Source organism: Antedon bifida, chromosome 1 (genome assembly GCF_963402885.1).
Source record: "Antedon bifida chromosome 1, ecAntBifi1.1, whole genome shotgun sequence".
Lineage (NCBI taxonomy): Eukaryota > Metazoa > Echinodermata > Crinoidea > Comatulida > Antedonidae > Antedon > Antedon bifida.
Window position 1 is genome coordinate 16,756,278 of NC_136226.1, and position 14,370 is coordinate 16,770,647.

Sequence of the window (14,370 nt, forward strand, 5' to 3'; positions counted from 1 at the left end):
TCATAACGCATTATACTGTACATAACAAAATGCAATCACAAGTTGATTTGTTGACGGCAGCCACCGCGTGGATGTGAAAAAACTGTTCGGGAAGTCAGGGTCGCAACGCTAAAAACAGCATTACGATTCTTAAATCTTAGATAGATACTGATACTTATTAATATCATTATAATTATTATTAATTCATGTATGACATAGGCCAAGTTTCATCCCATCGCTCTCTCCCCCGCGCAACGACTATCTAGGCTACAGTAAATCCCTATAACACTCCGACTCTCCATGGTGTGGTGTGGCACTATTAGTGCAAGCTATAATTCACTTCCCAGAGCTCGGGGCATGCGCAATAGCGTGTCGGATTCCCTAACGGTGGGCAGTTGAGTTCCGGTGCCGGAATCCTAACCACGGCGTATTTTAAAAGCCTTAAGTTCATATTAAACAGAGTAAAAAAACTTGTAGAGCTTGCTTAAGGGGGTAGTGGGTTATGGGTGCTTTATTATTTTCTTACTTTGCCTTTTTTATTGTAATTTTGCTTTTGTTTAAATGTGTTTTTTTGTATTTATAAAAGATGTGAAAATCAAAAAATCAAAAAAAAAAAATTTTTTTTAAATTGGGTAAATCGCACATTACTTTACTTCACTAATTTTTACTTGATCAAGAAGTGATAGAATACAATAAAATTTGTATCAAAATGTAGATCATGGAAGTCATTGAGTTCTACTATGTGTTAGTAGCCTAATTAATACAATAATATTGTGTGTGTGCATCTCGGTGGGAACTGAAACATTATTATTATTTCAGGGAAACTTTGCGCAGTGCATTCGATAGATCATATTTAAAACAAAAGAAATGTTTATTTAAGTAGTAAGTTTAAGAAATATAAATAAAATATTTAACTTGCGAATGGATAATTTAATAATGCAAGGTGTACAAAATATACCTATTCTGTATCTACTCATAAGGATAAAGAAGGTGAAGCCGTTAATTTAGTTTACTTATTACAGTATATTATATTATTTTTATGGAAAGGAGTTGAAATTGTAGATATGAATTCAATCTATCAATAACAATTACTAATTATAGACCTATACGTTCCACGATGTTCTTGCTCAAGCAGTTATCTTTCGTACGGTATCTGTACCATATTCATTTAATACTCATATCTAAATACCGAATAACCTTCTTGGTAATGTATACTATTTGAATGTTTGGAGAGATATGATCTATACCTGTACAAATCAAACACATTACAATTACATTTCTGTCTCTCTTTTCAAAACAATTATAAATCCTTAAATTGTTGAATTATTTAGGCCTACACCAAAAACATCGATTTCCCCCATGATAATGGTTCTTTAATAACAATAATCAATTATAATCACGTACAAACATCCTCATATACACCATTACAAGAACGGTATATACACAAATTAGGATCTAGTTCATCATCAATAATAGTTTCAAGTTTTTAAAGAATTTCATTGGCACAGACTATATTTTTTGCCACAGGATGTGCAGAGATAGTATGATATTTCTGAGATCTAAATCGAATGCTATCAACAAACAATCCTAATGTCTGGTTAAGTAATTTATCTTAATTATTAAAGCGACTAAAATCAATGCTATAAGAAATATTAATTCTTTATGAAGACAAGACAAAAACATGTTACTAGAGATATAATGCTCATTGATGATGAACCCTAGGTTGTAAACGTTTATTTCGACAACGTTTTCATAATTGTATACCAAAGATGTCTACCATCTTTAAAATCGTAATCGTAGTAATCTTGAGTTTACCATTTTCTTACTGCAGCAGTGTTTGTGGTAAGATTGATTTTGTTATTTGAATTATAAGTACAATAGCTTATTTAATGAAGTAAATTTCCAAACTTAAAATGTTTTATTATAATTATGTAATTATTTCGGGTTACGTTGGCTTAGGTTAGCATATACGATGTCATGTTAAATGAAAAACATTCAGGTCTTTACTGGTAAACATCAGCTTTAGTCCTGTTGTAGCAGCTAGTTTTGCGTCAGATGGATTGGATTGTAGGACTCTTGACGTGTACCAAAAATATAGTGAAATCCCAAGTTGTGCATTATGTACCGACGAAGGAGTGTAGTTAACTTACTTTTGGCGTCATGTCGTTTTTTATGCTTTGACAGAAGCGAAATGTCCAGTCGATTGCGACAATACTTGTGTAAATGGTTCAGGCTCAGTCGTGTGTAGAAATAGCTCTACGTTACTGACAGAATTGGCCGATTATAACGCTACTTGTCCAATAAAACACTTGTAAGTAAAAGTATAAATTAACTCGTTTGCGCAATAGATGTCTGGCCGCCCACTCAACACATTATTATTGTATTTATGACAAAGATTTTATTAACAAATATCCGTAGAGTTGAAATTTCGTGAAAACGATAGTGGTTCTCATAATTATTACTCCATGATCTCATCTATCGGTTATACAAGCGATATTGTAACCGATATATACAGTAATGGACAGCATACGGCGACGCAAACACACATTTTGATTTGAAGTTATAAGAATAAAGTAAAGTTGGCAATATAAATCACTCTCTTTTATAGTATTTTTTTACCTCTTTTTACTTTAAAGGGATTTGAGAACTACCCAAATAGGTACATTTCCATCCAATGTGTTTTCTGAGTTTACGGCATTGCAAGGACTGTAAGTATTTTTCTAAAATACTAATTTACTTCTTTCGTTTATTAAACAATCACATGACTTAAATTCTTCATCCCATCAAAAATAAAAAGTATTGTATTATTGTTTGTTTTTTTTTCGCTTTGAAGGATTTTGAGGGCTAACAAAATAACGGCACTCCCGGACAATGTGTTTTCTGGTTTGAGGGCATTAAAAGAATTGCAAGTATTTTTCTCATTAACCTTAATTTACAGTACAGTCGTTTAACCAATCGCATAATAACTCCGTAATGTACCGTATAGGCTAATGTATCATATCATAACCAGTAATTTGAGATAAGTTAGTCTAGGTTCTAGACGGCATTTCGACTTATTATTGGTAAAAAGAGAAATATTTTGGCACACATGGTGTTTCCTCGACCGTATATTTCAGCTTAATCAAAAATCGACATAAAGATTGTAATTACAGACTTGGGGCAAGTCTAGAAACAACAAAACAACAAATAACCATGTTTTAATTCCATCATCAAATTCCGAGCCATGCACAATACAAAATGAGATAGAGGGCCGTTTTTGATTGTACAGTATTGTTGTAATTTGTAGGAATTTGAGAGTTCAACAAATAAGAACGTTGCCAGTCTGTGTGTTTTTCGGATTGACATCATTGGACAAATTGTAAGTAATTCTATGTAATTGCTTTATTTGATTTAAATATCTTTCTTTACTGTTCACAACAGAAGGCGTTGAGATTTACACACTTATCTCCAACAAATAATTTGGTAAAGTATCAAGCATCAAATTATTCTCCATTTCAAAATAATATAAAGTTCGGTTTGCGGTGTTTCCAATAAGAAATAAAGTACGTTTGAGAATGTCTAGAAGTTTCAGTTGTTATACTACAATATATCATTATATTCTTTTATTGTATTTACTTTCCAGGGTTTTGAAAGCTAATCAACTAAATACATTTCCGGACAAGTTATTTGTTGGTTTGACAGCATTGAAAGAACTGTATGTATTTTTTTCATTTTTTTTTCAATTATAAAGAAAGGCATAGGGATAATACTAAATGTTACACTCTTAGACAATCTCACTGTATAGTATTGTTTGTATTTTAAAGGAATTTGAAGGTTAAAAATATAACTACATTGACGTCCAATATGTTTGACGGTTTGACTGCGCTGGAGACACTGTAAGTATATTTATATTGTATTGGCGGAAAAATTATGTTGCTGAATTGTTTTTATTTTTAATGATATTATAGTTCATAACGACAGGCTAACCGAGTAACATAACTGGCAGAGCTAATTTATTTTAATATTCTTTAATTTTATCTAATCTAAGCATTTACCGTAACCGTGTCTCTGAGAATGAATGAAATAATGTAACTTAATTTCACATGTTTTTTTTTAAATAGAAATTTAGATAAAAACGCTATAACTACCATAGAACCAGGTGCATTTTCTTATTTCTGTTCATCACTTTCAATTTTGTAAGTAACAGTTGCCTTCTTATGTGAAAACTTTATCATACCAAGGAAATCTAACCCTGATTGCCTTAATCGTATACGTTAAAATCGCATAGTACGCTATTTCGAATACTGATCACTCATTTTAATACAGTACTACATTGAAAGTGGTTAAATTGTTATTGTAAATACCATGCTTTCAAAACTAAATTTAGTCTAAATGTAGGCCTAAAGCTGGTTCCATTGCAGTAATAGATTATTAAATTATAAACCAATGTTAAACTAAATTTAAGACAGGTTCACCAAGCTCAGCTTGACTTCATCAGTTGACCTGTTTTTTGTTGTTGTGACGAACAGATGAAGTAAAGACGAAACTGTCATACCAAAAAAAGTATAGTGAGTTGATCAATCACAGGCAACAGTTCGGATGATCCATCGCGTCGTGATTGCTGAAAATGAAACAACTTGTGGCGTGCTTACGTCGTCCATGCGTTGCGTCCAAGCTTAACATAAATATGAAAATATGAGGACAAATGAACAAGCTTAAAAACATCCGAGAAACTATCCTCTAAAAAAATCTCTAAATTCAACGTCCATATGTATTGAATTCTTTACTTCGATTCCTTCCTTCCCTATCATCGTCATATCTCGTCTATGCCGACACATTATTATTATCATTTTTTTTACTATCTTTCTTTCTTATTGTTTTACTTAATGTTCTAGGAGACTAGAAGGAAATCCTTTACAGATTTACAGAGATAACACTTTTGAAGAATTGATAAACTTAAGAAGACTGTAAGTAATTTCACGGATACACTCGTCCATATATTTGAAAAATGCGCATATATTTCGTGTCTTTATGGAATGACATCATTTTAGGCCTTTATATAAAAACATTACCAGTACCAATTTTGTAGACCTATAAACAAAATATAAAGTATTCTTACGTTAAAATTAGTACAGTGTCGACATCTAATTGTCTCGACAGTCATGTATTCTAAATACTTTTTTTTTCATAACAGATAAGTTGGTTTTAAGATGTCAGACATTTTAGTATAACAATATTTGAAGGCATGTTTATTTAAATATCAATTAGTCTTTCTGGTATACAATTGAACAGATTTAAACAGACCGAGGACTTGGCTTTATCGCCATAGCTATTTTCCTTTTCTGATTTGTTTTGTATCACATTTAGTGTTTATCTTTTACAGGTATTCAAATTTTTTTCGCCTCTGTTGCCTTGTTGGTAAGATTGAAATCTGCGAACCAAAAGACGTGTTTTCTTCATGTGAAGACTTATTAAAAAAAGAAGTTCTAGGCATTTTAATGTTGGTTATTGGAATATTATCTGTCATCGGAAATGTAGTGGTTATTGTTGCACGAAGGTTAAGAAAGGATAACAGTAAAAATGAGTTCAATAAAGTACAGAACATACTTATCACTAATCTTGCCGTGTCTGACCTGCTGATGGCAGTGTATTTAATAATTATTTCAAGTGCGGATATACATTACAGAGGAAGATATTCTGAAGTTGCAAGAGATTGGAAAAACAGCTTTGTTTGTAGTTTTGCCGGAGCTATTTCTACTCTCTCTGGTGAATGTTCAGTGTTTACACTGATGATATTGAGCATTGATCGCGCTGTAAACATCACCAATCCATTCACTACCAAACGCCTCAACCGTACAAAATGTAGAATCATTATCGGAATTAGTTGGCTAGTTTGGATTGTTCTCAGTTTTCTTCCAGTACTAAACAGACTAAGTTTCGTCGATATATCGTATTTTGGTGAGAACTATTATGGAAAGGACAGTGTGTGCCTTGCACTACCACTAACAAGAAGTCGATGGCCAGGCTGGGAGTATGCCATCGGAATTAATATTGCATTTAATGGTTTAGGTTTTATTGTTATTGCAGTAAGTTACCTCACAATTTTTTTCTCTGTTAAGAGATTAGGAGCCACTATCAAAAGCATAAAACGAAGGGAAGAACAAATTAGAAGGGCTAGAAAATTTTCTTTAATAGTCTTCACTGATTTCTGTTGCTGGTTTCCTATCATACTAATGGGGATTTGTTCAGAAACAGAGACTTGGAGGATTCCTGATGAAATATATGTTTGGACGGCAACTTTCATCATTACTATTAACTCGACAATCAACCCGTATCTTTACACACTTTTCTATATGTGCACGTGTACAAAATCTAGCATGCAATCGACACTATAATATCGCAGTTATGAAGTAAATAAAAAAATGAAACAATGCTTTTTGCTAAGTTTTAAGTAGGCCTAAGAGATGCGATTTTTGCTCCAGAGTTCCATCTTTACTTGCCTAGCATTTCAGAATGCGGTTTGTAGCATATAGCTAACCATCGAGACATTCTCAACCATACTTTATTTCCTTTTGGAAACACATGGTGTACGACAATCTAACTTTACTATTACATCATTGTTGATCTCTGATCTCTCGCCTGTTTTTGTATATGGTGTTTTTTTTTATAAATATTTTCTGTATTATATAACTTTACTATTCATTGTATTACTATCATGAGCGATTTTATTTGTCACGAGTTACCAAATAAATTCTCCTTTTATCTACAAACTTTCTGTGAAATGTATTTTTATTAACTTGTTTGTTCTGTCACACTGCTGATGCACTATTACTAAGGACGATACCGAATGACGACAAACTAAATATATTTTTTACACAGAAAACAATAAAAATTATATAACTTTCCATCCTAGAATAACAATAGACACAGTCTTGGATTAAAATAAATCAAATGACGTCCTGATTAATAATGAAAATATAATCGTTACGATACAACGATTTTATTGTTCTTGTTGAATTATAATGTCATTTGATAGCACTTGCGATGGAGCACTCACGCCTTTTCAAGAAGAATATTCATCAGACAGTATAGGCACCCGATTCTGTAGTCACTCAGTTAAACCAAGGAAGAGTGAAATTTCACTCTTCCTTGGTTCAACAAACTCGTCATCTTATTATTAGTAATGCATAATGTCTGTTCAGGTAGGATATACTTTGCTGGTCTGTTGATGTAATTGTTCATACATTTTTTAAAAGTACTAAAAGCAATGCTAAAGGTAATACATTATGTATGAGTCCAATATTAACACGTAGGTCTATAATTGCGGTATATTTGTGATGTCATAGGTTGGCTTATAAATCAACTTTGCAAGCATCATAATTTAATACCGGATCCTTAAAATAAGTTCAGAGAAAGGAGCTTTCGATTCGAGAGATCAATCTGCCTAAGTATCTGTTTTATATTATTCATCCTCAATTCGAATGTTCCGTTAAAATTATGACTTCATATCAATTTGATCTACAACGAGATGGTACGAAAAAAAACAGTTTTCTTATCCACACGGGTTACGCTGCCGCTGTGTAGAAACTGTTCCAGAAAGATGTTAGGCCATGACTTAAAGCTAAGAAAAAAATCACATTTATTCATATACAAGAGATATTCGTCAATGAAAAAACGACTTTATGAGCATCAATTTTATATTCCGTTTTGGCATAAAACTCAGATTTTATCTAGATCGGATAGTGTCCCCTAGTTGAATTGTAAGGTCAGATGATTTAATCCTGGAGATAAATCTTAGACATATGTATGATATCATTACAACTCTACCAATGATGTGATGAGATAGTATGTTTAAAGCACCGGTGTTTAAAGACTTTTATGTTTAGATACAATACAGGTCTACTTTATTGTCAACATTTTACAATTTTGAGATATGTTTTGTACCATAGTAGATCATCAAGTAAGACAAAGTGATAAATATTTAAATAAACGAATACAAGTTACTATCTTTTAAAGTTTTGATTAAATAAATGGCATGCCATGTACAGTGTTGAACATCTGAAACGGTTTGTGGAAATTGCTTTCTGTGTCAGTCTAGCCTTTCCTGATCTGCTAATAATAATTATATGAGTTTAATGGGTAGGTTGAGTCTTTTTTAATTTTCAACATAAACATATCATTTAGAGATTTCACTTCGACACCGATAACTTTGCCTTATTTACATTTTTTTTTTTAATTTGACTTTTGCTGTTAACATTGATATGAGAAAACCAAATAACAATACAATACGAAAGGATTTATTGAACGACAGAGGAATAAAACATTTAATTCAAGACACTTTTGTTTAGGTCTACATCAAACTATAATTGATTCAACATATTCATTAAACAAGGATGTGTTATTATTTGAAATTAAATCAATTAGGCAAGTGTTATCTGCAAACTGTAAATTATTTACTTGGATCAATATTACTGTAAAAATCTGAAGAATATAATGAAAAAAGTAATAAGGGTGAAAGAACGCATCCTTGTGGTGCACCCGTATTACAAGTTAACTGCTTTGACACACTACACCTACATTTGACAATCTGTGTTTAATTTGTTTGGTTAAATTGTGGATTTATTCCTAATTGTAATATCAGTAAGTAAACGAGGCTGGATCGTATTGAATGCTGCAGAAAAAATTAAAAATAATATTTGGATATATAAGACGACCATACACCTTTTGCGTGAGCGTCATAGCAGCGTCAACTACTCCCCTTTTTGCTCTAAGCAAATTGATTGCTATTAATCATACCATTCGTCTCATTATTTAATGTATTTTTTATAATTTGCTGAAAACATTTCATGGGGATGGCTGTCCATGCCACTGACCTATAATCGTTACAAACAGTACATTTATCATTTTTTTGGAATCAGTATGATAATGGCAAGTTTCGATACACGGCATACATCAACCGACCACTGAAATAGGTAATGAAAAATATACTTCAATTGAAAATAACAAGTCTTTAGAACTTAAGATTAAATCTGGCCCTGTGCCTTTCTTGGACTTGACCTTTTTAAGGGTTTTCTCCACATCAGTTATGTTAATTTGAATATTGTTATTTCCTTCTTCATCCCATAATATTTTCATTTTGTTTTTTTCCGTATATCTGAGAAGTCACATTGTTCAAACCTGACATAAAAAGTATTCAGATCATCCAGAATCTAAGTTGACTATCTAGATAGTTTAGTTTCTATTCACAGGTACATTTAATTTTTTATTAGTCGCGTGCAACGCGACTCTACAGCTCCCTATGTCGGTCGGTTGGTCGGTAAACACTAACTCGAGCACGCGACTGCATCCATGTATATGGCCTTGTTGAAAATCACGTTGACCGTTTTCTATTTTTTTATCATTCCGAATCGAAAGTTCCCCTTTATAACAAAAACTATTATTTTTAGTGTTTTGAACATCTTTGATGATACTTACAGTAAAACAATAATGCACGACGACGTAAATTATCTAAATTATTAACACACTATAATCAATGCTAAAACGAAATGGTAAATTATTTATAATATGATAATGACAACCAAGTGAATACATTTCTTTTCCTCGTCGTCATTAAGTGAACTTTATCAACAGACGAGAATAGAACTGCGTAACGCGAGGATGACTATCATCTTGAAAATATTAATAGTACTGATCTTGTCTGCAACGTTTGCTTACTACTGCAATAATACTTCAGGTATGATTTAAATTAATGTCTATGTATGCATGTAATTATTCTGGAGTACAATATTTCCATCAAAGCAAAATGTGTATTTACTTTTGTAGGAGGAGCTAATTACTAAATTAGCCCTCAGAGCATGTCATGTCAAACTTTTTGGGTGATTAGAGAATGTAAGATTATTATTTGCTTTTTATTTAAATGTGATGGTACCGAAACGTCGATCTTTGTTTTTGTCATTAACTTTTGTATTTAGATATAATATTCTTCTTCTGTCTTAATCTGTTATAATATTGAGTTACAATACATTTCGTTACATTACGTAAATCTATTTAAATTAGCAATCTATACATTTCTTTCAGCAACTACACTAGGTAAAAATGGAAGTGAAAACATATTAAGTTAAACTTTACTAAACTAAATTTATGTAATCAAATAACCGTTAAAACCTTTTGAGTAATAGGAACTTGTTTCTCAGTTGTCTGCCCTCTTCCTGTACGTCATTTTTATATATTTTGTCATTTTGTGTATTTTGGAGGAAATAAATTATTGTTGCACAAAATAACATCGTATTTTTTATTTATTTTTTGTCTGTCAGGTTATCCCGACTCAAGGGATTATTATTAAGCCCTCTTTCAATTGTTTATCTTAAAAGTAAAACTCATCATTCTTTTTTTCATTTGTTAAATATTAAATGTCATATTTTCATTCCGGTCATCTTTCCCTATTGCCTCATAGACATGAACACAAATATTCCACCAATACCGTGTATTTGTTGTGTAATTTTTTTTCATTGAAATTAACCTTCTGTAAAATTTATTGTTTGAGTTGATATCTATTATATTATTGTTTTTACATAAAGCAACATGCCCAGGCGGTTGTGATTGTGACGATGGTACAGTCACGTTAGGCCTAGGCCTACTGCTTCCGGTAATCCTAAGTCTAACCAAAGATATATTCTTTGTTCTAAACTGCAAGAATTGGAAGAGTACAACGAGCAGTGTCAAATACAACGCTTGTAGGTATAATGTTGTTAACAATTTTTTGGTGAAATTATTAAATAGCCGTCTACGGCTATCATTATTAGGTCAGAAAAATTACGGTATGTTTTAAATAAAATGTCCACCATTACGAAATACCGTTACGATTTACGAGTGTGCGTAATCAATAACAAAATATATAAAACTATTCCCAGCGATTTCGTAAACGATGAGATAACATAAGCCTGTAGTAACAATAGAAAAAAAAACAATTTGAATCATAAGAATAATAAAAGTAAGTCATTTGTTTTTACTTTGAAGGGTGCTCAAATCTAACCAAATACGTAGGTTGCCAGAAAATGCGTTTACTGGATTGGCATCATTAGAAGAGTTGTAAGTATTGTTCTGTAACATTTTTTAAATGATTTTTATACAATCTCATTGAACATTAAATTCTTAAACCAATAGACTGATGGAATGCTTATGTTGTTTACATAACATAGTGTAAAACTTACTTCAAGAGGGAAGTAATGATTCAACGTTTCGATCTTTATTTTAATCATCATTATAATTATCATCTTCGTCGTCATCACCATCATCATCGTCATCCCTGATGGAGTTAGCTTTATACTTACTGTAATGTAATTTAATAATTTTCATAAATAACAAGTATTTTAAAACTATCTAATCTCACTGTTCATGTTTTTTTTTACTTTAAAGAGATTTGAGTGATAACCAAATAAATACACTTTCCGCCAATGTCTTTGATGATTTGACAGCATTGAAAACACTGTAATTATTTTCTATTATACATTTTACTTTCCGTTTAGACAACCTATAATAAAAAATCAAAGCAGTGTTACTATGTATGTTTTTTTGGTTTTTTTTTAATTATGAAGGGATTTGAGTAATAACCAAATAACTACTTTGAAAAATTGTTTATATTTTTATGTAACATTCATTTTACGTTATTATACAATACCATACCGGTAATAAATAAGGATAAATAAATCGTCATTTAATAATTTCAATGAATAACACGTATTTTAAAACAACTTTCGTATGTATTGTTTAAATTTAAAGGGCTTTGAGTGCCAGCCAAATAGGTGTATTGGCAGGAGATGTGCTTTCTAGTTTAAGAGATGCATCTGTTCCTATTTGTAATTTCTTAATTTGATAAATAACAAGTATTATAAGACCATTTAATCATACTGTGCATTTTGTTTTACTTTTAAGGGATTTGAGTAAAAACCATATAAATACATTGCCAGACAATGTATTTGATGATTTGACAGCATTGAAAACATTGTAAGTATTTTTCTGTATTATTACTGACATCTTATAGTATACGTATTACGTAGGCCTATAGTGTACAATTTGTCCAGTATTGTAAAACCATGCCTTGTTACTATGCACTCTCTTTTTACTTAGAAGGAATTTGAGTGGTAATCGCGTCAGTAAATTAGAAGCGTAAGTATTTTATGTAACATTTACCAACGTTTACGCAATTTGACATTTATCACATGCGACTGTATAGAATAGTGTAAAGAGTTGAGAACTTACCCGTTGGATCTAATGCAAACGACATATCGGGGACTGGGTAGGTTAGGGAAAGGCAGTGATGATGGTGTGGACCAAAGACCGTTAAATTCATGTTTCCTGGGGTTTTTTTTAAGGAAAAACCTTCAGCCAGCGTGTAATGTATTTAGTAATTTGACAACATCGCAAACACGGTAAGTATTTTTATGTATTCTTACCGACATCTGTCATTAATGAGTTGTATAATGTATGTCCTGAAATAACAAGTATTGTAAAGCCACTTGTTACTTCATGCACTCTGTTTTTACCAACGTTTACGCAATCTGACATTTATCACATGCGACTGTATAGTGTTGAGTTGAGAACTTACCCGTTGGATCTAATGCAAACGACATATCGAGGAGTGGGTAGGTTAGGGAAAGGCAGTGATGATGGTGTGGACCAAAGACCGATAAATTCATATTTCCTGGTTTTTTTTTATTTTGCTGACATAAGTTTATTTATTTAACTTTAATTAACAGTTTACATTTACAAATTAACAATTATTTATTTAATATGGCGAGCTTTATTTTTTTAAATATTTTATTCTTTGTCAAACACTGTTTTGGTGATTTTTAAGGGAAGACATATGTGAATTCAAAAATTGGAAGTCGGAGGCCGTAGCCACATGTATAGATGTACTGATTAGAACAAACGAACCTTTGAGTGACCACTATTTTAAAATGTTACTTTGGAATGTGTTTGCTTTAACCGGTCCGTAGACCGAAACTAAATATTGAAAGACAACATTGTATTTTGTGGTTTAAAAAAAAATCTTTAATTAACTTCATTTCATAATTTCTATGAATTTTTAAATTACTGTTTACATCGTTTCTGCTTTGAAGGAAGACTGACAAATCACCCCAAAGTTGGCTAAACAGTATGTTTTCTGAATTGACAGGATTGAAACAACTGTACGTATGTTACATATTCATTTATTTACTTACTTATACTACTTGTTTAGACAATCTCATAAAATAAATGTCATGTTCTACCATAATATTAAAACCACATGTACGTTGTTTTTACTTTGAAGGGACTTAAGTGGAAACGAAATGAAGACATTATCAGGCAATGTGTTTTCTGGTTTGAAATTATTAGAAGAACTGTAAGATTTTGACTGTAGTTATTAACATTCATATTATGACAGTTATTTATACGCACTAACGCACGTATCACGTACGATCAATAAAACTACCAATTGATGACAAATATTTGATATTATTTATAATTCTTCTTTATATCGTTACCGTTACAATACTTTATTTAATACGTCTATACAATTTTATTATAATCATTGATCTAAATTGGGTAAAAACATGCGATAGCTTTGTCACTGCAATGTCCGAGAAAGAAAATATTTTATTGACTTCACTTCCATTTATTGATGTTTAATTCAAATTCTATACTTCGAACTATATAACTTCTAAAATATTATACATGATTAGGCCTACTGGTGAAGAGGTAATAATGTACATGATTTTATTGGCAGAGGTCAAAAGATAAGCTTGCTATTTACAATAGAATTCAATGAATCTGAACCGGTTATTGCATGCATTACACTAAATTATTTAATCATTCCAAATATTGAAAATGCCAATATACAAAAGATTTAGAAAATTATGCCACACTATTAGGCCACAGTAAGGCTTTTTATTAATTTGTGTACGTTACGTGTAATCATCATTATTACTATCAATTTGTTAACAGGAATTTAGATGACAATGCTATAAATAGCATAGATCGAAATGCATTTTCTCCTTTTGCTTCGTCACTTTTAAATTTGTAAGTTCTAATGTCCTATTACAACCATGGACCTATTAATTATTTTTATGGTTACAACCAGGGAAGAATGAAATTTGACTCTTCTCTGGTTACAACCATCAATTGAAATTGAGGACTTGCAATTAGCGGTAAGATGAAAAATAAATAAACAGTCTCTTTACAAAACTCAATATTTCTTGCTGCGACAATCTATATGGAATTGTGATTTAACTGGAAATATTGTAATAGCGTCAGTAAGGAAACGTACATATGTATCAATCGTATGCACAGTCTGATTGCTCTTTTTAAATGTGTGCATGACGACTGTAGTTTTCAAATGTTTTAGAATATTATCAAAATATATGTATAATTTTT

At 31.4% G+C, this 14,370-nt stretch overlaps 1 protein-coding gene across 1 annotated transcript; it reads left to right on the forward strand.

Moving 5' to 3' along the window:
• The first annotated feature begins 1,713 nt into the window (after positions 1 to 1,713).
• Positions 1,714 to 6,707, forward strand: LOC144835044 (G-protein coupled receptor GRL101-like). Its single transcript, XM_078690059.1, has 10 exons — positions 1,714 to 1,821; positions 2,164 to 2,290; positions 2,616 to 2,687; positions 2,813 to 2,884; positions 3,266 to 3,337; positions 3,602 to 3,673; positions 3,783 to 3,854; positions 4,080 to 4,154; positions 4,854 to 4,925; positions 5,342 to 6,707. Exons 1-10 carry the CDS (start codon positions 1,749 to 1,751, stop codon positions 6,351 to 6,353), a joined length of 1,719 nt encoding a protein of 572 aa, XP_078546185.1. The 5' UTR covers positions 1,714 to 1,748; the 3' UTR covers positions 6,354 to 6,707.
• Positions 6,708 to 14,370: the final 7,663 nt, after the last annotated feature.